The 23,429-nt window shown below is 42.1% G+C and overlaps 2 protein-coding genes across 5 annotated transcripts in view; one reads left to right on the top strand and one right to left on the bottom strand.

The window, feature by feature from the left end:
* The window catches only part of MCPH1 (microcephalin 1), a 249,499-nt gene that overhangs the window by 103,914 nt on the left and 122,156 nt on the right, over nt 1–23,429 (bottom strand). The gene's annotated exons all lie outside the window — the stretch shown is intronic.
* Nucleotides 1–23,429, top strand: part of ANGPT2 (angiopoietin 2) — a 70,200-nt gene that overhangs the window by 42,147 nt on the left and 4,624 nt on the right. For all 4 annotated transcript variants that reach the window (XM_065401169.1, XM_065401168.1, XM_065401167.1 and 1 more), the window contains 2 exons: nt 11,136–11,237; nt 11,802–11,968. In XM_065401169.1, coding sequence (XP_065257241.1) covers nt 11,136–11,237; nt 11,802–11,968 — 269 coding nt within the window. The remainder of the gene's footprint in view (nt 1–11,135; nt 11,238–11,801; nt 11,969–23,429) is intronic.

Below are 23,429 nucleotides of genomic sequence, written 5' to 3'. Positions count from 1 at the left end.
GATAGCTGGCAGGACTGGCAGAGAAGCAACTGTGTGGGCTCTGCAGCTTGCAGACAGTTCTGGCAAGAGCCACAAGTACAAGCAAGTCTAGGGATGTGGCAGTATGGTGGAAAAACCCTACAAAACCCAATCAAAATGCAACTGTGTGAAACGTGGGACACTTGAGAGAGGTACCAGAGTCAGTTAAGGCCACTGTCTGAAGACAGGATACTGGGCTAGATGGACCTTTGTTCTGACCCAGTAGGGCCATTCTTATGTTCTTATAAGGACAACAGAATTAGGAAGACAGATAATGCCTGGATGCAGAGCCAAAGAAAACCTGCAAAACAAAACAAAATAAAAATTCAATGAGCATCCACAGGAGTGATGCTGGATTAATGCATATTTTTGTGTTTTGAGTTTCCAAGGCAACATTAGGAGTTATTGTGGTGTGCTCTTAAGTCCTTTTTTGGCAAATATTTAGACAATGGCAATTGATTGTGTGTTATATGATTGCACTAATTACTTCAACACTCCTTCCAATATCTCTCAAATCTCCCTTCAGCCTCTGGATGGAACTTGGCAGCTTTACATATTTTATATCCTCATCTGATTTTTATACACCACAATTTAATAGTGTCTTGGAAGAAAACCATCACAGTCAACTGGTGGATAAGTTGACAATTTGAAAGCACATGACTGACAGCACACGTTTAATTTTCAGACTTGCTGCAACAGCACAATGAGTGCTTTAGGATTTAATCTTGCTGCCATATATTTACAAAGGGAAAAAATATCTAATGAATTCTCATAGCTTTTTTGTATAGTGCATATGGAATTTACAAAAATATTATCAGAAAGTGTATAAAATGAAAGATTAAAAAAGGGGATGTTTGGAGACACTAATATGTGAATTGATATATATATCTTACAAGGAAAATTAAGTAACATGAGATTCCACTGCTGTAATGAAATGAGGGGTAGGGTTGGCGTGTTTAAGATGCCTAAAAGCAAAGGAAGTCTACATTCACAACTTCAAATGTTAAAAGAGATGCAAACCACTGAATATGTAAGCACTGGACTACAGCAGTCAGACATTACAGTAAAAGTAAAATTATGGAGACTATGAACAGCTGTTGTGGTCACATTTTTTGGCCTTTGGTCTTGACTCCACCTTCAAATATAATATATTGGATCATGACTATGTAGCTTGTAAAAACATGTGCCTGTTAACAGTACAAGAGAGAACTGATTTATGACTATCAGAGAGTTTAATAATATGGCTTAAATTCAAAAACATTTTAAGTAACTTGTGCATTGTTTCCGGTGTAAGTATTCATAGCATGATTCACCTGTTTCTTTAAAAAAAAAAAAAAAAAACACTTCTGAAATTGTGTGTAAAAATAGTCAAAATATACCATCCTTGTGATGAATTATTATAATCAAACTCTTTAGAATGCAAAATGTACTTGACTGTAAAATATTTGCAGGGCTCATATTTTAATATTTAGTTTTGCAATAAATATTTGAACAGAAAGACCTAATACTTTGAAGATTTTGAGAACGGGGTAATTAGCTATGTTAAAAATGAAAAATAAATTCACCTTGTGTACTGCAGATGAGGAAAAAGAAGACATTAAGAGAATAGAAAATATATTTTTGTTATTTCTCAGGGTATCAAATTCAAATTTTATTTTACACTACCCCTACATTTTCAGGTCTGAGGCAGTTTTATATTGACAATGCATAAAATGAAGTGTCAAGAGAATCGGTGTGTATATATAGATATCTATATCTATTCTAGATAATCAACATGGTAACACAATTTTCTATGGTTTATGATGTGGATTGCCATACAGACCAGGAAACAGAATGAATTTTTTTATTTGCCAAAGTGCTGCACTACAGTTTATATTTTCATCTGTTCCTCTTATAATACCTTCTGATCTCCCATTGGTTATAAACAATTTTTGTGTAAACCTATGTTACTTCATTATTGGTAGATTTAATCATAATACAGAATTAAATAAGTGTAATATAGAGCTAGGTGGGAAATGGTTTTCCTGACAGGAATTTTTTTGAGGTTTTGAAAATGTTCCCATTCTTCATTGGGATGAAACTTGGACCCGTTGAAGTTTTAGATTACTCCATTTTATACTCAGTGTTGCCAAACATCCAAAAATTGAGAGTCAAGTCCCCCAAAACAATGACATTGACTTAAAAATCATGAGACTAAAAAAAATGGTATCCTTTCATTTGCCTTCTGGTGGTTGAGCCTTTAGAAGTCACATTTTCAAGTTTTTCCCCACAGCCATGAAGACTGGAAACTTTTTTTTTTTTTAAGAAAAGGAAACCTGAGATTCTCAACAAATTGCATGCATCAATGTATCTGAAAGCAATCAAATATTGTGCAATGAAGTTGTGAGAATGGCAACATTATATAATTTCAAAAGTCATGTCACTTACAATTTATGAATTTAAATAGTCCTTGTTTTCATGTTTTGGTGCTGTGGGTAGTATATCCAGAATCTCTCCTTTTCCTTGAATGGGAAACTTTGTTCAGTATTGGACATATGTTAGTGTTTTGTACATGTAGGAAACATGTAAATGGTTGCTGTTTAGTTTATCATTTCATCATAATCTGTTAGGCAAGGTATAGAGTTTAACTCAAATTGCATAATATCCATAGTATCAACTTTTAGGGCTGGATCCTTAAAAAGATTTACACACATGTTCAACTTCACACATTGAGTAGTCCCACTGACTTCTCACAGTGCGTGAAGTTAGGCTCTTTGGTACAAGGACCTTCATACAGCACCTCATACAATATGGCCCTGATCCTCTGTCCTCTAATGTCACCATAATACAAATAACTAATAATAATCAAGTTTTGTTTCCACATAGTGCCACAGCTGCTAGGCCCCTGAGCCATCTAGCAGTTTGTTCACAAAATACATCAAATATGTGCACACGTGCATGTGCACACAGGCCCAGTTTGCTGTAATCCGAGAGGCTAATATCTTTATTTGTGTTTGGCATCTGTCTGAAGATGCCTGCTGCCTGTCTAAACCTGTATCTGTTTTTCCTGTTTCCAACCAACATTACAATGGAACCTCAGAGTTACGGACATCCTGGGAATGGAGGTAACTCTGAACAAGATGTACGGACTTCAGCCACTGGGGGGGGGAGGGGGTTTGAGGCTGCAGCCATGAGTGGGAGGTGGGTGTTAGGTAGGGTTACCATATGTCCGGATTTTCCCGGACATGTCCGGCTTTTTGGGACTCAAATCCCCGTCCGGGGGGAAATCCCAAAAAGCCGAACATGTCCGGGAAAATCCGGTGCCGCTGGGCCGGGGGCCGGTGCGCCGGGGGTGCTGGGGGGCCGGTGCGCTGGGGGCCGGCGGTGCTGGGCAGCCGGGGGGTGTGCCGGGCCGCCGGGGGCCGGCGGTGCTGGGCCGGGGCCGCGCTGGGGCCGGGCCGGGGGCCGGCGGTGCTGGCCCGGGGGTGCTCGGCCGGGGGCTGGCCCGGGGCCGGCACCCCAGGGCCCGAGCCGAGCCAGGCTGGAGACGCCGGGGCCGGGGCCGGCCGCCGGAGGGGACCAGACTGGGCCGCGCCTCCTCCCCCCACCCCCCCCAGCTTACCTGCTGCCTGCTTCCTGCTTTAGGCTTCCCGCGAATCAAATGTTCGCGGGAAGCAGGGGAGGGGGCGGAGTTGGGGCGGGGACTTTGGGGAAGGGGTGGAGTTGGGGCGGGGGCGGGGCTGGGGGCGGGGCCCCGTGGAGTGTCCTCTTTTTGGACACTCAAAATATGGTAACCCTAGTGTTAGGGCATCTGACCCTCTGGAGCAGCAGGGCTCAGGGCTTTAGATCGGAGGCGGGGGGAGCACTGGGGCTCGGGGCTTCAGCCCCATGGCTCCGCTCCCAGTTTCAGCCTTGCAAGGGGTGCCGGGACTCAGGGCTTCAGCCCTGAATCTCCATTCCCGTCTCTGCCCTGTGGGGGGGACGGAGGGTGCCAGGGCTTGGGGTGCGCCACGGCTCTGCTCCTGGGTTCGGAGCGCCAGGAGTGCCAGGGCTCAGGTGCTTTAGCTATGGGGGAAGCTCTGGGGCTGAAATCGGTGCTTCCCTCCTATCTAAAGCCCTGAGCCCCTGTGCCCCCCGTGGGGCTGAAGCTGGGAAAGGAGCCGTGGGGCTGAAGCCCCAAGCCCCCAAGGATCAGAAGCCATGACACGCACACCCGCCTGGAGACCTGATCCCCCCTTCACCCTGTGGCTGCAGCCCTAACCTCCCCTCCCCCGGCTGAAGCCCTGAGGACTAAAGCCCCGAGGCAGTTGTTTTTTTTGTCTCCACTACTTCCAGTTCCAGAGGGTGTTCGGTTGACTGGTAAGTCCGTAACTCTGGCGTTCGTATCTTTGAGGTTTTAAAGTCCAGGGGAGTTATACCTGAGTAAAGAGTGCTAGAGAAAGTCCTGTTTTCATTTTAATGTAATCCTTTTAAAGGAATTCTGATCCAATTATATACACCACCAATTAGCCATCCCTCATTTTTCAATTTTCACATAAGTTACTAAATGAAAAGAAATCCCTGTCCTTGGAAGCAAACTTTTACACAGTAAATCTACTGTGTTTCTTTTAAAACTAAGCAGTTGTCCCTGTGTCTTCCCCTTACTCACATGGCCCATCTCTTTCTTTAGGCTTTTAAGATTTTTTTTTTTTTTTTTTAAATCAAGCTATCTTTGTCTGTAATCTCTAAAAATTCTGATAAATCCTTCTAAAGTATCTTACTCCCCTCAATTTAGTTTCTTTAACTTAACCTTTCCTTCTCTTTACTCTTCATCTTTATTCTTCTACTTTGTTATTCTCCAGCCCAAAGGGCTGATCTTTAAACCACAAAATTATTGAAATATATATTTAAATTACTATCTTTATAATAAATATTACATTTAGCAGATATAGATAGGAACCTGCATCAGTCAAGTAGTTAGTAACAGGATACTAAATTTCACCTCAAAGGCACTAATCCTGAAGTCAAAGGGGTTTACTCACATGAGTAAAGTTGAGTACATGAGTGTTTACAAGTTGGGGGCCTAGGTTGCCAATCAAGATTGTAAGTATGAGGGCAGGGGACTGGACTCGATGACCTCTCAAGGTCCCTTCCAGTCCTAGAATCTATGAAAAATAACAAGGAGTCCGGTGGCACCTTAAAGACTAACAGATTTATTTGGGCATAAGCTTTTGTGGGTAAATAACCACTTCTTCATCTAAAAACCTCTTCTTCAGATGAAGAAGTGGTTATTTACCCACGAAAGCTTATGCCCAAATAAATCTGTTAGTCTTTAAGGTGCCACCAGACTCCTTGTTGTTTTTGTGGATACAGACTAACACGGCTACCCCCTGATAAGTAAAGAAAGTTTATCACTGTTTGAAGGCAATTTAGTACTCTGCGTGTGATTAGTTTCTGTGCTCAGTCCATTTCCCTGTGGAGAGGTCTGTAAAATAACAACATGCAAAATGGCACGGTCAGAGTCCATACACTGAAATCTCAGGTAGATAGCTACCTTCTCACCCCTTAAAATTGGTATCTTCAGAATAGTAGGTGAGATACACTGGCACATTCACATTACCTTGCAATACCTTTTCTGCCAATCAAATCGATTTTCATCTCCATGGCTAAAAAAGTGGCACCTTTCAAAAGAACATAATACATATTAAAAACCCAACTGATTCAGAAATCTTTGGTGTGGAAATATGCATCCTGCCTCTGTTTTAAGATTATATTTATCAAATCAGTACTGTTAAGAAAATCCATTAAATAAGACTAACTTTTTTTTTTTCTGGAACCACTTCTTCTGTTCATTCCTATTAGTCTTGCAAATTTTATTTTTTGTATTTCTGTAGCCACTATAGCATGCAAGGTAGTTTCCAAATAAAAGTGAAAACTCAGTCTTTAGCCCTAAGATTGTAAAGTCTAAAAAAGAAGCAGATACTCTTACTGCTCGGGGGCGTAAATGAATATTTGCTAGAACAGAGAAATATTTTATATGAGACATCTGCAGAATTTAAGTAAATTATTCTATTTTATGATGTAAAATCCCACTGTTTGGGAATATTTTAATCTTGTTAGAACTATTTGTTTAATCCTATTTTAAGGAGTTTATAACTTTAAAACAAACTCCAGTGGAACTGAAGTTTAGCCCAAGCTCTCAGGCCATAAGGAAATTGTTAAAATTAGGTCCATCTAAATTAATATCCTGCCTCTATCATTGGCTATACCTGATGGTTCAGAGGAAGGTGAACAAATTCTTTATAATGTACCAGGTAAATTATGCAATGCTTTACATACACGTACAAATTCTTTCCTGACCCCTTCAATGATTAACTCAGTCTGATGAATAAGCCTTGATGCCTCTGCCATATCAACATCTTAACTTGAGTAGCTGCTTAATAAACTTATTTACACCCATTTTAAAATCCAGCTATGGTATTTGTCTCAATTGCCTCTCATGGTAATGAATTTTACCTATGCATTATAGGTTACATAAATCAACTTTTACTGATTTTAAATTTGACTGCTCAGTTTTTACCATACCTTTCATAATTTTTAATGCTCCAACTTTTCCTTTAAAAAAAAAATAATCCTAGTCTTTACTACATCTCATATGCATGCTGTATCAAATCATTAACTATAAAATAGAGGTAAATCAAAAACAACAGGCTTTGGGTATAATAGAACCGCTCAACTGAATGTAACTCTTATTTACCAATAATGTTAAATAGTAAGGTTGCTGCCTTCAATTTAATCCTACTCATATGATATACTCTAAATAGCTCAAATTTGTCCCTAGTCCAACTCATTTTCTTCCTCTCTTTAGCCTTCCCAACAAGTTTCAATAGCATGACATAAGACTATCCTATCTTAAACATACACCCCAAGTACAACCTATCACTAGTATCTTCTCTGCTTTGGATATCCTACATCCTAAGATCAATTGATAAAACCTCTTTCCTGTACTTCATATTAGCACTCTTAGAGCTTCCTCCTTGGAAGGTGGTACAATGAACCAGTATGCATTACCTTGGTTACTTTATAATTAGCCATAGTAATACACACTTGCTGTGCCCATATACTTAAGGGGACACACTTTTCATCCCAAGATGACCTACACATTATTGCCACATACAAAGGCTGCAAGAGAACTCAAGGATGAAATCATGGCTCCACTGATGTTAATGGGCATTTTGCCACTAACTTCAATTAGACAGGATTTCAGGAACTCAAAACAAAGGATTAAAAAAAAAAAGTCACAGCTTTGATAGGAGGACCTAGAAACTGAGCTAGAGGATAACGTGAAATAGGTAGAGAGCTTAAAAGTAGTGCGTAGTCATGATTTTGGAGATGTAAGTGTACCTTCTAACAGTTAGTGATAACTTTAGGAGGGAGAATATACAAGAGGTGCTTTTTTTTCGTGTGTAAAAAAAGGGGGGGGGAGGGCGGGGGAGATGAGTCAGAGTTTAACTATGAAGGAAAATCCTTGTTATCAGGTGGTAGACGATATTCTGTGGTCAACAGTTTTGTTTTTTTAAATCCAGTCTGGGGCAGTACATAAAAAATATATTCCATTGAAGTATATTGTTTTGACTTATGATGATTGATCCATTGCTTTAAGTGGGAATGAACAACTTTATTTGAAGTTAGACCATATGACAGTTGGAGTTAAATGGGAGAAAGAGGGTAGAGCTGAAATCAACAAAACATTTGTGATGATGCTTCCTTGCCAACTAAGTTGGGTCCAACAGAAATGCTTCAATTATTTTGATACTGATTAAAAGTTAGCTTATCTTAACATTAATAAAAATATATTTAAACCTTTTCAAACAAGTGTTTAAAATATCCAAATATTTTTACCCCTCCACAGTTGGAAGCATATTGTAAAGATTCATACCTTCACTACATAGCAAGGAATACAGTCTTTAACAATACCAAATGAAACAGGCTGGAACCTTACTGCTAGCCCATATGGATTTCAGCATTGGGTGGTAGATGATCATAGGGGGGAATCAAACAAACAATTACAACCCATACTGGATGGGGACCACATCCTAAAAGAAATCTTTCCTGAACCCCCTCTTCTGGCTTTTAAAACACACCCCAACCTCACCAAGATCATCATCAGAAGTAAACTCCCCACAGACCAGAACACACCAACTCAAAGCAGTGCCAGATCCTGCCAGAACAGATGCAAAACCTGCAGACATATCTCCCCTTCTAAGATGACCAATACCCGCCACACAACACATCTTTCAAGACCCATGGGTCCTACACATGCCTATCATACCATCCAGTTCACTAAAGGCCCCAATTACAACTATGTGGGTGAAATGAGACAATCACTACACTCTCAAATGAACTTGCACAGAAAAAACAATAAAAGACAAAAACACCATATCATCTGTGAGTGAACACTTCTCATAATGCAATCACTCCATATCTGACCTCTGAATCCTCAAAGAAAACCTGCACAACGTTTTCAAAAGACAAGCCTGGGAGCTTAAATTCATAGCTTTGTTAGACACTAAAAATCATGGATTTAGAAATCACTGGATTTATGGTTTATTATAATAATCTAATCCATTAACCCCCCCCCCCTTTTTTGACCTCTGACTGCAGAAGTCTTAACCAGCCACTTTATCTTGAATGCTCTCTTACAATGTGTGTCAATTCTTATGCTAAACAGTCTGCCCCACCTTGTATTTAGCTGTGATGCTCTGAATACATTTCCCAGACCCGAAGAGCTCTCAAAGGCTTTGTAACTCAAAGGCTTGTCTCTTCCACCAACAGAAGTTGATCCAATAAAATATATTACCTCACCCACCTTGCCTCTCTAATATCCTGGGATCAACACGGCTACAATAACATTGCAAACTACATTTGAAGTTGACAGTGTCCTTTTAATACTTTATATTAGTTGTCTTTAGGACTTCATTTACATTCTGCAAAATTAAAAGGAAAGGTTCTCAATGAACTAGCCATTAGCTTACATTATGCAAAACGTAAACTAATGGCTGAATATCCTTGAGTCACATGTCACACAGCAACACCTTATTTTTAATTAACCAGTGTAATTTTAATACAGGCAGAATAAGAAAAGGGATCTTTAATGATCGTAGGTAGTCCAAACCTCTGTTTTACATCTCCAGCAGAATGTCTTTCTAGCATCTCTTTGTAAGATTACAAATTGACTCACCAAACCACTTCCTGTAGCTCAGATTTTCCTTAGAGGGCTCCCATCTAAGTATTAACTAGTCCTAACATTGCTTAGCTGATGAAATCTCAGCCCAAAGAGGAATGACTGCAGGCATTTTTCATGAAGTGTGGCTACTTTATCCAGTGGAAAAACAGTTCACCTTCCCACAGAACTAGGAAGCTTAGGTCTAATTTAATATATACATTGTTCACATTTAAAGAGTTGCAATTAAGCCTACAACACACAGCATCAATTTATGTTCACATTAAAACTAACATGGAACAATTATTCCATGTTTAAGCTATAGTAGTATAAATGGTATATCCAAGAAAGTATGAAGCCTCAGTCTGCATTATAAGGTAAATTAGATTAAAAGGTCTGAAAAATAAAACACTACTGTAGTTAATGGACCAAATTTGCCACTGGCAAATGTAAATCTAACTCCACCAAATTAAATATGGCCTAACATTTCTAAAACTGAAGTGATCTAATTTTTATCTCTTCTTTAAACCAGGATGCATGTTACATGAATTAGTTTCTTTCAGTGTTTTCACACTGGTAAAGCTGCTCCAATAATTTTCTATAACAAGAAACAGGAAAGGACAGAATACTAAAAGGTAGTTCACAGAGAACCTTAAATTGTAACTGGCAGTTCTTTGCATGTAATACTTTAATGACCAGGTCACAGTAAGTTTCCTAAGCATTAGGAGATAATATAATGTACTGTAATAGTACATATAATACTGTACATATAATAGTAACAATTAGCTCTGATATAGCGCTTTTCATCAGCAGATGGCAAAGTGCTTTTCAAAGGAGGGGATTATCATCTCCATTTTACAGATGGGGAAATTGAGGCACAGAGAAGGCGAGTCACCCAGCAGGTCAGTGGCAGAGCCAGGAATATCACTCAGACAAATTACTCTATCGCATAGCTCATTCTTATGTAACAAATGAAAAAATGAACTCTTGAATAGTTCAGAGCATGGCACAGACCCATCCAAATTTCTAATCCAATATCTAAAAACTATATTAAAGTGAAGGTTAACTCAAGTGGACATCTTTAGAGACTCTCAAGGCTTTGTGATAACTTTTGGGAAATGTCAGAAATACTGGCTTAACTTTGTTTTGTGTTTTTAATATAAAACGTAGCTTAGAGCAATATTATTAAAGCACTAGTTTAGCTGCAGCTTTTGAAGTCAGCCTTTCATCACATTAGTGCAGAAACTGATGTAATTCATTATGTTCTGCATTGTGCAAGGCATTTAAAAAATCTAAATTGTTTTAAAATCAATGTGTTCTTTTAACTAAAATATATATTTTTTCTGAGAAACCATAAAAATAAAACAAATATTTTGTTTGAGAGTTGCTTAAACTATTTTTGCACAAGAGCGGGGCCAGCAGCTGGGACCCTGGTTGGCAGGAGCTGGCGGTCAGGACCCCAGGCCGGCAGCAGGCTGAGCTGCTCAGCCCACTGCTGGTCTGGGGTTCTGGCCGCCAGCCCCTTGCCAGCCTGGGTCCTGGCCGCTGGCCCCACTCAGCCCACTGCCAGTCTGGGGTTCCGTCCGCAGGCCCCTGTAAATGTAAAATGTATTACTGGCATGCAAAACCTTAAATTACAGTAAATAAATGAAGACTTGGCACACCACTTCTCAAAGGTTGCCGACCCCTGTAATACAACATAAAACCAATATACAGTAAGTACAGTATTTCAAAAACATTCAATACCGTTTCAATATCATCATTAATTAGACTGCAAGCTATTCAAAACAGCTCAGCTTCACAGGTGTTAGCAAACCTGGCAAGCTCTGCTAGGCAAACAAAAGCCAACAGTAGTTTTAGTGTATACTGTGCAATATGTGTCAATTGGCATGTGAGTACCTGCATTTATGCAATTACACACTCTTCTTATTGACAGACATATTGTGATATGGAAAGCAGTGGAGGGGGGTGGACAGTTATTCAGCGACGTAAAGATGGCAGTGTGGACTTTCACCGGACATGGAAAGAGTACAAGATGGTAAGAGCCACACTCTTTTGAAGCTTTAAATCTAATTTATTATTTTTCTGATAATCTCTGAAATCTACACTGACTTAATCACAAAAGAATATTAATCAGTTACTTAAAGTTGTATTGCCTAAACAGGTTCTAAAGTTGCATTTTAGTTCTCAGATGAAAAATTGTGCTTTCATTTGGGAAATGCCAGAGTAATATGAACTGTTTGCCTAAGCAGAGACTTGCAAGTGTGATGTTTGTTTTTACAAAGAAATGTAGCATTTTTTTTCTAAGCTATTTCATGTTGCGTCCACATCTTTACTTTTCATTAAGTTATTTATATTTGTGTTTCTATTGGCAAATGTTCGCCAGATCTAATAAGTCTAATACTGATACATTTTGTTTAAAGTTCCTAAATTGGTCCCTGCTGAAATCCAAAATTTGAAATACCAAAGACCTAGGATCCTCATATTTGTAGTGTACTTTTTGTGTTGACAAAGCAATTACATTTAAAAATTGATGAACTGATTATTTCAAAATCAAAGAAAAACAAATTAAAGTTATTTAAATATACAACTTGAATTACAGGGATTTGGTGATCCTGCTGGGGAGTACTGGCTGGGAAATGAGTTAGTTTCTCAACTGACTAATCAGAAACGCTATGTTCTTAAAATACACCTGAAAGACTGGGAAGGAAATGAGGCATATTCATTGTATGAACATTTCTATCTAGCAAGTGAAGAACTAAAGTACAGGTAAGCAAACACAGCACTGAGTTGAAAAAAACATCAGTCAGCTATTAATTCCTGTGAATTGTTCAGCTACATAACTTTCTTTTTATATTAATTACAAAGCAGTTGCTCTGAATGCATTTAAAGTATGTCTTTGCTACTAATTTTCATCTATACCTTACATAATCTTAGTAGATTTTTAAAAAATAGAACAGTATGTACCTTTTCACCAGTATACAGTAGGTAAGTAATACCTTCAGGCCCCTCCTTCCCCTTATAGACAGCCCAACATGCAATATACCTAATATAGTTGTGTGTAGGGGGAGAACCCAACAAGGCCAGAATTGGGTGTTGGCACATAGCTCTCAGGGGGTCGTGAAGGAGTGGCCTCCTGCGTGCATGTGTTCTCTTGAGGAGATGAAGAGGCAGAAGCAGGCAGATCAGGAATTACATCTAGTGACAGTCCCCCCACTTCCTGATCTACACCCATGGACATGCACACAGCAACCACAAGGTTGCAGATGCAGCTGCACAGTCTGCCAAAGTAGGGTTGATTTGTTCTCTTATTTTTGAGAATCAATGCAGCTCCCAGTTGAGTTACTGATTGGTGGGTCCTCGGTTTATCCCAATGGTCAGGGTTTAATTTCTAGTTTCATTGTTCCTCTTATTTTAATAAAACTTTATGCCTAGCAGTGTGTTCTTGTAACTTTAGCCTGTATATATTCCGTCCACAGTTACAGTTACCCATATGTTAAAAAGGAAAGTCTTCAGGGGGATCTTTAATATTCTATTCTTGAATGGAATTAAGTGGTCTTGTCTTTAGGGCAAAAGAAGTTACCAGACTAAGGTCAGGAACTACTTTAAAAAAAAAAAAAAAAAAAAAAGGAAGGAAGAAAGGAGTCACTGAAACCATGATTCCTATGGGTAAATAAGGTCCTGGGGGCTGGATGATAGAAGGGATTGGTAATGTGATAAGGAGCCTTTCACTTTGGGAAAGATTGCTTTAGGTGAACTATTTAGAAAAGAGTTGAGATCCATTGGAGGGAGTTGTATGAGGAGACTTACATTTCTTTGAGTACCACTGGATGGAATAGCATGAGGAGGCTTATAGTACTGCTGTCCAAGCTTTGTCCAGTAGACAAGTTAGAAGACTACAAGGAAGGTCAATCTGACACCTTCCATGATACCCAAATTCATAGATTTCTAAATGAAAACCTTTATAAAATACAATTTTGCACCCAAAAACTGAACTGTATCCAAGGAGTTCAGAAGCCATTAAAAACATGAGCTCTTAAACATTACATTTTTTTCATCAAGGAAAATAAAATTAGAATAGAAGACTTTCGCCATCAGGAGATTACCAAAGATTAACTGAAATATACTTTGACTTCACCTCAACCCCCACATACAAAGCAGTCCCAAACTGAAAGTTTCTCACCTGCAATTGGAGTTATTCTAGATGGCTCTGCATAGTCAAGATTACAGTGTACTGCGCCACCTTGTGGTGTTTTGTGGTAGAACCTCCTGTAGCAGTGTCAGTTAGAGCTCTCTCATACTCCCACCCCTCCCCTCAGTGTCACTGATGTTCTGAGGGCAAGGCTATGTAAGAGGCGGAGCACCCTCACCACCTTAGTTGCATCCACCTCAAAGCCAGAGACACAGAACAAACAAGGACTCTGACAGAGAGGGGAAGGTGGTGGAAAGTGTGAATATGCAGAGCCCTCTCAAAGAACTCCAAACATGAGCAAGTAACCTTCATTTCTTCTTTGAGTGGCCCTGCATATTCCCAATTATGGAACAAATTGAGCAGTGGTGAAAACTAACTTGGAGGCAGGAACAAAGTCCTAACTGAATAGAGTCTGAAGCACCACTTTACCAAATCCAACATCTGCCCTATAGGCCAAATACAAAATATAATGCTTCCTAAAAGTGTGCACTGAAGTCCAGGTTCCAGCTCTGCAAATTTCAGCAACTGGCACCTGCTTAAGACAAGCAAAGGAAGTAACCACAGCTAGTGGAATGTGGTTGAATTGAAGCAAATATAGGAACTTTTGCTAGTGTGTAACATTCAGCAATACATTTTATCCATCAAGAGAAGAAGAAACTGTATAACCCATGTAGTTTTTAGCATGACACTAACAATCTAGAAAATATATGAAAACTTTACTCTTATCTAAATAACAAGCAAGGGACCTTCTGGCTTCCAAAGCGTGTAGCAGGACCAATTTCTCCTTATTAGAGTGCGGCTTGGGGGAGGGGGAGGGTGGCAAATTAACTGTCTGATGTGAAAAAAAAATCAACCACCACTTTAAGTAAGAACTTGAGATCAGGTCTGAGAACTACCTTTGTCCTTATCAAGAGAAGTAAAAGGTGTATAAGCCCTAAGAGCATTCAATTCACTGCCGCCCCAAGCCAATGTGATGGCAATAATGAAAGCCATTTTGTTCACTAAATAATAGAAAGAACACTGAGCCAAGGTTTGAAAGGGCTACTTCACCAGCATGGCTAACTGAACTATGAAAAAACATCAACTACTAACGTGTGATATGCAGAGATGGCTGCCAAATGAACTTTTAACAGTGAGTTAGATAATTCCTGAGATTTTAAGTACATTAAGTATTCAGAACACAAGGAAGAGAATCAGACACAAGGGAATCAGATTTTCCCTCATCCGTGCCTGAAATCTGGGTCTACTTTAAGAAGTAACAGCTTCTAGTAGACTGTTTTCTAGAATTAATTAGCATGTCCTGCAAAGACAAAGAACATGACTGCTCAAGAGCAGACAGAGTCAAAGTCTAATTGCCAGTGCCGACAGGTGAAGAAACTATGGATCTGTGTGAAAGATTCCTGCCCTCCTGCTGAAACAGCAGGTCTGGAGGCATTGTCAGACACATTAAGACTCCACCAGAGAATTGAAGGAGATCAATAAACCACTGTTGACATAGCCAAGCCAGGGCAATGATAATCATCTTTGCCCTGTCCTGGTGTATCTAACCACCTTCTGAATCACGGGAAAGGGGGGGGGGGGGAGAATATACATCAGGCCTTTTCCCCAGTGCAGCAGGAAAGCATCTGACCAAGACAGTCCCTACCCACTCTGGAACAGATGAGGTCACACTTTTTGTTGGACCATGTTGCAAACAGCTTCACACCTGGTCAATTCCAGCTAGAGAATATGATAATTGACAGATCTGTTACGTACCATTTGTGCATCTGAAAGCTGTCTTTGCTGAGATGATCAGCAACTACATTGTTTCCCCCTGCCAGATATAGGGCCACAGTAAAAATGTTAAGTATCAAAGGGGTAGCCGTGTTAGTCTGGATCTGTAAAAGCAGCAAAGAGTCCTGTGGCACCTTATAGACTAACAGACGTATAGGAGCCTGAGCTTTCGTGGGTGAATACCCATGCATCCGAAGAAGTGGGTATTCACCCACGAAAGCTCATGCTCCTATACGTCTGTTAGTCTATAAGGTGCCACAGGACTCTTTGCTGCTTTTAGTAAAAATTGGTGTTTAGTAAAAAAACACCAATCCCGTGGGCTTATAGCCTCTGCACACAGGAGAGCGGAGTAAGCATTCCCTTGCTTGTTGTAATACATCAGCCATGCATTGTCTGTCACAATCCTCCCTTGTAGGTGAGAGAGGAAGTCTGAGGGCCAGGTGAATAGCCGTCACTTCCAACACATTGATGTGCAGTGCTCTCTCCTGCACATGCCCTTGAACTGTCATAAATGATTCACATGAGTCCCCCTCACACCTTGTTTGATGCATCTGAAATTACCCTGAGAGAACTGTACACCTCTGAACACATTCTCTCTGACTGACCACCATCCTAGAGAAACTATGCTGTTCTGAGGCATGGTGATCAACATATAAAGGCTGTCCCAAACTGGCCTGTAGAGCTGAAACATCCAGTACTGCATAAGTTTCCTTTTAAGATGTGCAAATGGAGTCATGTAAGTACAGGATGCCATAAAGCAATATACAGAACCAAAACCTCCAGATGTATTTGTTCAAGCCTCTTCTGTCTAGTATTAGAAAAATTCTGTCATCTTTCTTCTGCATCAGAAAGTAACAGGAATAAAAAACCCAAATCCCTCTGGTATTTGCATGACCTCCTCGACTGCTCCTATCAGAAGCAATTTTTCAACTTCTGCAAGACGAATAGCCTCAATGGAAGGGTCCCTGACGAGTTAAAGGTAGAAGAAACTGGGGGGAGGAGGAGAGGGTGAATCTCGAAAGGTATGGCATAGTCCCTTTCTACAATCTCTAGAACCCATTGGTCTGATGTAATTTGCCTCCATGCATTGATAAAGTGGGCTAGTTTGTTTCGAAAGAAGAAGGTAGACTGATCCTGATTGGGTGTTTCTTGATTCTTAATTTTCTCATCAAAACTGAAGCTTTTTGTTCCACTACGAAGATGATGACAAGAAAGCGGGCTGTTTAGATTTAGACCTTGGTTTGAAAGGCCTCTTTCTACATTGATTCTGGAAAGCTACAGGTTGCTGGTATTGTTGAAATCTTTGACTTGACAAAAAATAAAATAATGAAGACTGGGGGTAGGACTGCTTTTGGTACTAGAAATAAAATAGAGGGCCTTTTCCAAGCAGAGAAAATTAAACCCAGAGAGTGGGCTGTCAATCTCTTGTCCTTTAATTTTTCTATTAATTTGTCTTTTCACTGAAAAGGCGCTCCCCCTCCTTGAAAAGAGAGCTCCTCCAGTATAAGCCAAGTGTCCAGAGCTAGAGAGGAGGAACAAAGCCAATCTTGCCTCCTGATAGAGCAAATGATAATGTTCTGGCAGTAGGGTCCAAAGTGTCATGTAAGTTTTGTTAAAACAATGTCATCTTTTTCCATAAATGGAACTGTAGTGGGCCATGACTACCTGATAATTTGCCTTTCCTCCCCTTATGAATCAATCTTTTCCCCTCTCCCTATTAGATGGGGTGGAGTGTGATTGTCCAGATGTTGCCCTGTTAGCGGCAGCGGTCACCACAGTGAATTAGGTATAGGATGTGTATGGAAACATGAAAACCCCTCAGATGGTATCTGACACAACTTGTCAACCTTTTTGGAGACAGGTTGACAGGAGGCAGTAGCAGATCACACACATTTAGCCAGCTGTAGCAAACCATCCAAAATGGGTAGAGATATTCTACTCCTAAAGGTAGCATCAAGGATATCAAACAGCGTGGGAGAAGTCTCCTCCACAGGCACTGCAGACAGATTCAAAGTGGACGCCATACAGTTCACCAAATTGTGGAACTGCAAAGTGTCTTCGAAAGGAAAGGAGGCTAAAGCCACTCCCACACGTTCATCTGGTGATAAATCAGGTTCACAGTGTGTTTCCATATGTTCCTGCTCAAAGAGGACAGCTATCCCCTTACATTCTTCCTCAGAAAGCACTGTCTGAAATGTCAATGGCCGTAGAGAAGTTGGATCTGAGGATCTCTGAACTGTTGGATACTTTGTAGATAAAACTTTACCTCTCCATCCACATGGAGGATAACTGACGAATTCCTGAGGTGGCCCTCAATAAGGTCATCAGCCCCAGGACCGCCAGTCTCCCCAGCAACTTGGATTCAGGAACATGCCTACAGGAGGTAGTCCAAAGGGTGGTACAAAGCAAGCTATAGGTCTTTGTGTTCCTGTATCTCAGGGGTTCTCAAACTTCATTGCTCCGCGACCCCCTTCTAACAAAAATTACTACACGACCCCAGGAGGGGGGGACCGAAGCCAGAGCCCGCCTGAGTCCCTCCAAAGCCCAAAGCCCACCACCTCGGGTGGGGGGACAAAGCCAAAGCCCAAGGGCTTCAGCCCCAAGTGGGGGAGACTGTAACCTGAGCCCCACCACTCAGGGCTGAAGCCCTTGGGCTTCGGCTTTGGCCCTGGGCAGTGGGGCTCAGGTTTCAGCTTCCGCCCCAGCAAGTCCAATGCCACCCCTGGCAACCCCATTAAAATGGGGTTGTGACCCACTTTGGGGTCCCCTGAGTGGTGGGGCTCAGGTTACAGTCTCCCTCACTTGGGGCTGAAGCCCTTGGGCTTTGGAGGGACTCAGGCGGGCTCTGGCTTTGGTCCCCCCTCCTGGGGTCGTGTAGTAATTTTTGTTAGAAGGGGGTCGCGGAGAAATGAAGTTTGAGAACCCCTGAGATACAGGAACACAAAGACCTATAGCTTGCTTTGTACCACCCTTTGGACTACCTCCTGTAGGCATGTTCCTGAATCCAAGTTGCTGGGGAGACTGGCGGTCCTGGGGCTGATGACCTTATTGAGAATTGCTGTTCTATCTTCCTCCTGGTATTGACCCAGGTCTGGATCAGAGATAAAATGCACCAGAGATGACAGTGGTAGGTCTGAGGAGGAAGGTCTGAGGATTCAGCTCTTTATGGAGACCCCGTACAGGTCCACTTTATGGCCTCTTCTTCTTAACAATAGACAAAGATTATGATGGATCTTGGAACCAGGGAAACATGCCTCCTTTTAGAAATTTTGCATTTCACACTCAGATCCAATGCATGAACTGGAGCCAAAAAGTGAACTTGGGCTGCATGGTGACAGACCTTTCCAGAACCATGGATGTAGCTCAGGGGTGGGCAAACTTTTTGGCCTGAGGGCCACATCGGGGTTGGGGGGCCAGGTAGAGAAGGCTTGCCTCCCCAAACAACCTGGCCCCCACCCGCTATCCGCCTCCTCCCACTTCCCACTCCCTGACTGCCCCTCTCAGAACCCCTGACCCATTCAACCCCCCCTGCTCCTTGTCCCCTAACCACCCGCTCCCAGGACCTCCCACCCCTAACCGCCCCCCCCGGGACCCCAACCCCTATCCAACCCCCCCCTGCTTCCTGTCCCCTGACTGCCCCGCCCCCTATCCACATCCCCGCCCCCTGACAGGCCCCCTCGGGACTCCCATGACTATCCTACCATCCCCTAGCGGCACGGCGAGCTGAGGCTGCGGGGGGGGGGGGGGAGCAGGGGACAGCAGAGGGGCAGGGGGCTAGCCTCCTTGGCCGGGAGCTCAAGGGCCAGGCAGGATGGTCCCGCGGGCCGGATGTGGCTCGCAGTTTGCCCACCTCTGATGTAGCTGGAACCAACACTGGAACCAAAGCAGGAATTACAGCAAGTCCGAAGACTTGGACAACATCAGATCCAACATTATATACAAATCCATCTCCATTGCTACTAAATTTGGAGGTGAAACAGGTCTCTGCTTTAGAACGATATCAGCCATGTCAGAATTGGACAGAATCAATAATTCTGATGCATAGGAAGTGGCACAGCCAACAGTGGCTGCTTTGTTCTATGTATCTTTTTTCGGTGCTACACCACTCAGAATTGAAGGCGTTGATGGCCCCAGTTCTGACACACTGAGGCTAGGTCTACACTACCCGCCTGAATCGGCGGGTAGAAATCGATCTCTTGGGGATCGACTTATCGCGTCTCGTCAGGACGTGACAATCGATCCCCGAATCGACGCGCTTACTCCACCAGCGGAGGTGGGAGTAAGCGCCGTCGACTGGGAGCCGCGGCAGTCAATTTTGCCGCCGTCCTCACAACAGGGTAAGTCGGATCTGATACGTCGAATTCAGCTACGCTATTCGCGTAGCTGAATTTGCGTATCTTAAATCGATCCCCCCCTGTAGTGTAGATGTAGCCTGATTGAATCTTCCTGGATCTGGAAGTGGAAGTAGGAATTGACCTTGGTCCTGCAGTTGAGGGGGATCCATCAGGATCAGAAAGTTGCAAGGCATGAGGTATGGCATTGGTGAGGATGATCAAACTGTCTCTTGACCTCTCTTCTGGAACTAGGGCAGTCAGATCTGACCATGCAGCCCCGGTTTGGACATGTGTAGCCTCAGGAGCTTTACTGTGGAAGCGCAGGAATTGAATCCGGCCCCAACAGGGGTTTGAGTTTCTTGGAACCCTTCAGTCACTGGAACTCACAGGAGCCACGACTGGCCTCTGAGACCTTGGATCTGAGGACTGATCTGATCCAGAAAGTCTAGCCTTGAGAGCTTCCTTGAGAAGGATCTTCAAGTGTCCTTGCAGGCTCTGGGACTAAAGGTTCAGCAAATCAAACATCCAGAAGGTGGGTGTTCTTCTCCCTGGCAGTTGAGGCACCGCATGTGGTTGCTTCCTCTGCTTTAATTCCACTATAACCCAGAATGGCAGAAAACATTAAATATACTAACAAACTACCACTAGAAGAAAGAAAGGCTTAAGGCTTAAGAAGAAAAAGGCTTCAGCTCACAAACAGATTGAAGTTCACATCCATCCATGCACACACGGTTGGCAGGAACTGAGGGGGTGAGGGTGCTCTAGCTGACACTGGTAGGAGGAGGTTCCACCAAAGGCAGCTCAGTACCCCATAAATGGGAATGTGCAGGGCCACTCAAAGAACTATCAATATCTTACCCCCAATTCCTCCAACAAAAGTTGGATCTTAATGCCTAAATAGTATGTGGTTGTTTCAAATCCAAACCAAATATTTTCTCATCTGGAAACAGACTCTATAGCAGAGATTTTATTTTTAAATTAAGGCACTATAATACTTATAAGGACAACCTTTGCAAAATGGGTCATTACCCTTGTCCATTTACATTATTAAAAAATAATTACTGCAAACTAAGATGGCTGTCTGCAAATAGATGCTTCCTCTTGAAATGCAAGCAAGTATTTGATGTGCCATAAAATTCAGTGGTTTAAAGTATATTTTATTTAACATTATAAAAAGGATATACATTTTAAAATTATCTTGAAAATATTCAGCTACGCTGTAATATTCATGGCATAAAAATAATTTCCTTTTACATTAGTAAGTTTTTGAAATGCTTCAAAGAAACAATGTAAGGGGAAAAAATGATATACCGATCCACTTAGCACAGGAACATATATGGTTAGAAAAAGACTAAGTCATGAGATCTAGTTCTACTCCCAGCTCTGAGAGACTTTCTGGGTGACTTTGGACATGGCAACTTATTGTCTTGGTTTCTCCATCTATATAACTGGGAGAATTACAGCTATCTACCTGAAAAGGAGACTGTGAACCTTAACCTTAACTTAATGCCTATTAAGTGCTTTGAGATCTTTGTACTTACAATCTCTCACTTTCTATCCAAATTATCATCATTGGCCAATAATTTATACTTAGGTTTCTAATTTCATATGATCTTCCCTTGGAGATGCTGGTTGCTGAGCACTTTTGGAAATAAGGCCATTGTCACATTTCAGGGTGCAATCCAGGCCAGGGAGAGGCTGTGTCATCACCTGTAACCTGGGTGCTTCACAATGCTTTGCTATTGTAGCTCCCAAACTGGGATTCTCACAAACAGCCTAACCAGGGTTGTCAACTTTCTGATTGCAGTAAACCAATTGTCCTGCCCCCTGCATCACTCTTTCTCAGAGGCACTGCCCCCGCTCACTCCATCCCCCCTCCCTTTGTCGCTCGCTCTCGCTCACTTTCAGCGGGCTGCGGCAGGGGATTGGGGTGCAGGATCTGGGGTGGGGCCAGAAATGAGGGGCTTGGGAGGGGGCTCCAAGCTGGGGCCAAAGGTTTTGGAGTGCAGGAGGGGGCTCAGGGCTGGGACAGAGGGTTGGGGTGTGGGCTGCAGGTTCTGGGGAGGGAATTTGGGTGCAGGAGGGAGCTCAGGGCTGGGGGTTGAGGTGCGGGGTGCAGGCTTCAGGCAGTGCTTACCTCAGGTGGCTCCTGGAAGAGGCCGGCATGTCCCCCCTCCGGCTCCTAGGCAGAGGTGCAGCCAGGTGGCTCAGCATGCTGCCCCGTCCGCAGTTGCCACCCCCACAGTTCCCATTGGCCAATGGGAGCTATGAAGCCAGCACTTGGAGTGGGGGCAGCACGCAGAGCCTCCCTGGCCACCCCTGCACCTAGGGACTGCAGGGACATTCTGGCTGCTTCCAGGAGTTGCAGGGAGCCTGCCTTAGACCCGCTACGCTGCCAACTGGACTTTTAACAGCCGGAGCCACCAGGGTCCCTTTTCGATCAGGCGTTCCAGTCAAAAACCGGACGCCTGGCAACTCTAAACCTAACAGCATGCAGCTCACGTGCTGAGTGTCTGTGTATAGCTACAGGCCTGGCCCAGCAGCAATAACATTGGCTGCCTGTCAACAACACTCCAGTCACATTCTGGCTTTCATCAGCCTTGGATACTACCTGCAGGGTGACCCCAACACACTCTTAGTCCTGAATTTTCCCAAAAACGTGTGTTCTGCACTTTCCAGCCCTCTCCTGTTCAGATATTAGAGGTACATTGCCTCTGTAAGGGGTCAATATGCAACAGTTTGCTACTTTAACTGTTCAGTTTAAACACAAAACTGGATTAGTTTTATTAAAAAAATAAAACAAGTTTAACTACAAAGAGATTTTAAGTGAGTACAAAAATATAAGGTATTAGAGTCAGAAATGGTTACAAGAGAAATAAAGATAAAATGTTTTTTAGTAGTTAAACATAACAAGCTAGACTTGGTTCAAGGTAAAATCCTTACCAGTTTCCCAGCAACATTACTGACCAAATTCTCAGGTCAGTTACTCCCCCAAAGTCAAAGGGCTGGTTCCTTTGTCTTCTTAGATGAGAGAGAGGGAGAGAGAGATAGGTTGGGGTGTTTTTGCACCTCGCTTTTATAGTCCAGTCACCCTTTGAAATGCATTTTCCTGAGGATTACCCCTAAATAAAGTTCATTCCAACTGTGAGGACAGAGACATGAAGTCTCATGGTGAAAAAATGTCCACGTTGTTTGCTAAAATTCAGATAGATCTGTTCTTACCCCCCCTTCATTGCCAAACAATAGTCACTTGACAGGTGATTGGCAATCAAACTTTGACACCTGGCTAGAGGAGGCAGCTTATCCTGTGTCTTTGAGAAACCGGTTTACCCACTCCCCAGACTTGCTGGAAAACACATGGTAATCAATTTCAGCTTATATTCATAACTCCTAATACATGTTTCGTATATATATTACACAAGAATATTGACGATCTGCGTGTTATTAGATTTTAAATGATACCTCAACAAGATGTATTTTGCACAACAATTATTATAATAATGTGGAGGGAGTGAATATTGGGGTGTTTTTGGTCAGAGCCACTTATTTAGGTAAGTGAATATAGACTTTAGGTTCCTAACTTTAGAAGACCTTTTAAAAATAACTTTCATCAATTATGCACTTGCAATAGACGTGACTTTCTATTTGAAGATCTCAAAGCATTTTTCAAGAATCAATCAATTAAACTTCACAAACCCTGTGAGGTAAATTTTCAAAAGCTCTGAAAAAAATCTAGTTAAGATTAATCACACCAGGTTTTAAAAAATCCAAAGACCCATTCAATCAAAATCAATAAGAGTTCACATTTATATATAGCCTTTTACCCCACACTACCCCAAAGTGATTCACAAACGTTACAAATATATGATAGCCCCACTCTAATGGAGCCTTTGATAAGGAAGGAAAGGAAGGAACTAAATGATGGCACACC

The sequence above is a fragment of the Emys orbicularis genome, chromosome 3 (genome assembly GCF_028017835.1).
Source record: "Emys orbicularis isolate rEmyOrb1 chromosome 3, rEmyOrb1.hap1, whole genome shotgun sequence".
Classification (NCBI taxonomy): domain Eukaryota; kingdom Metazoa; phylum Chordata; order Testudines; family Emydidae; genus Emys; species Emys orbicularis.
Note: the sequence above shows the minus strand (reverse complement) of the source record. Positions and strands in the feature narration are given on the sequence as shown.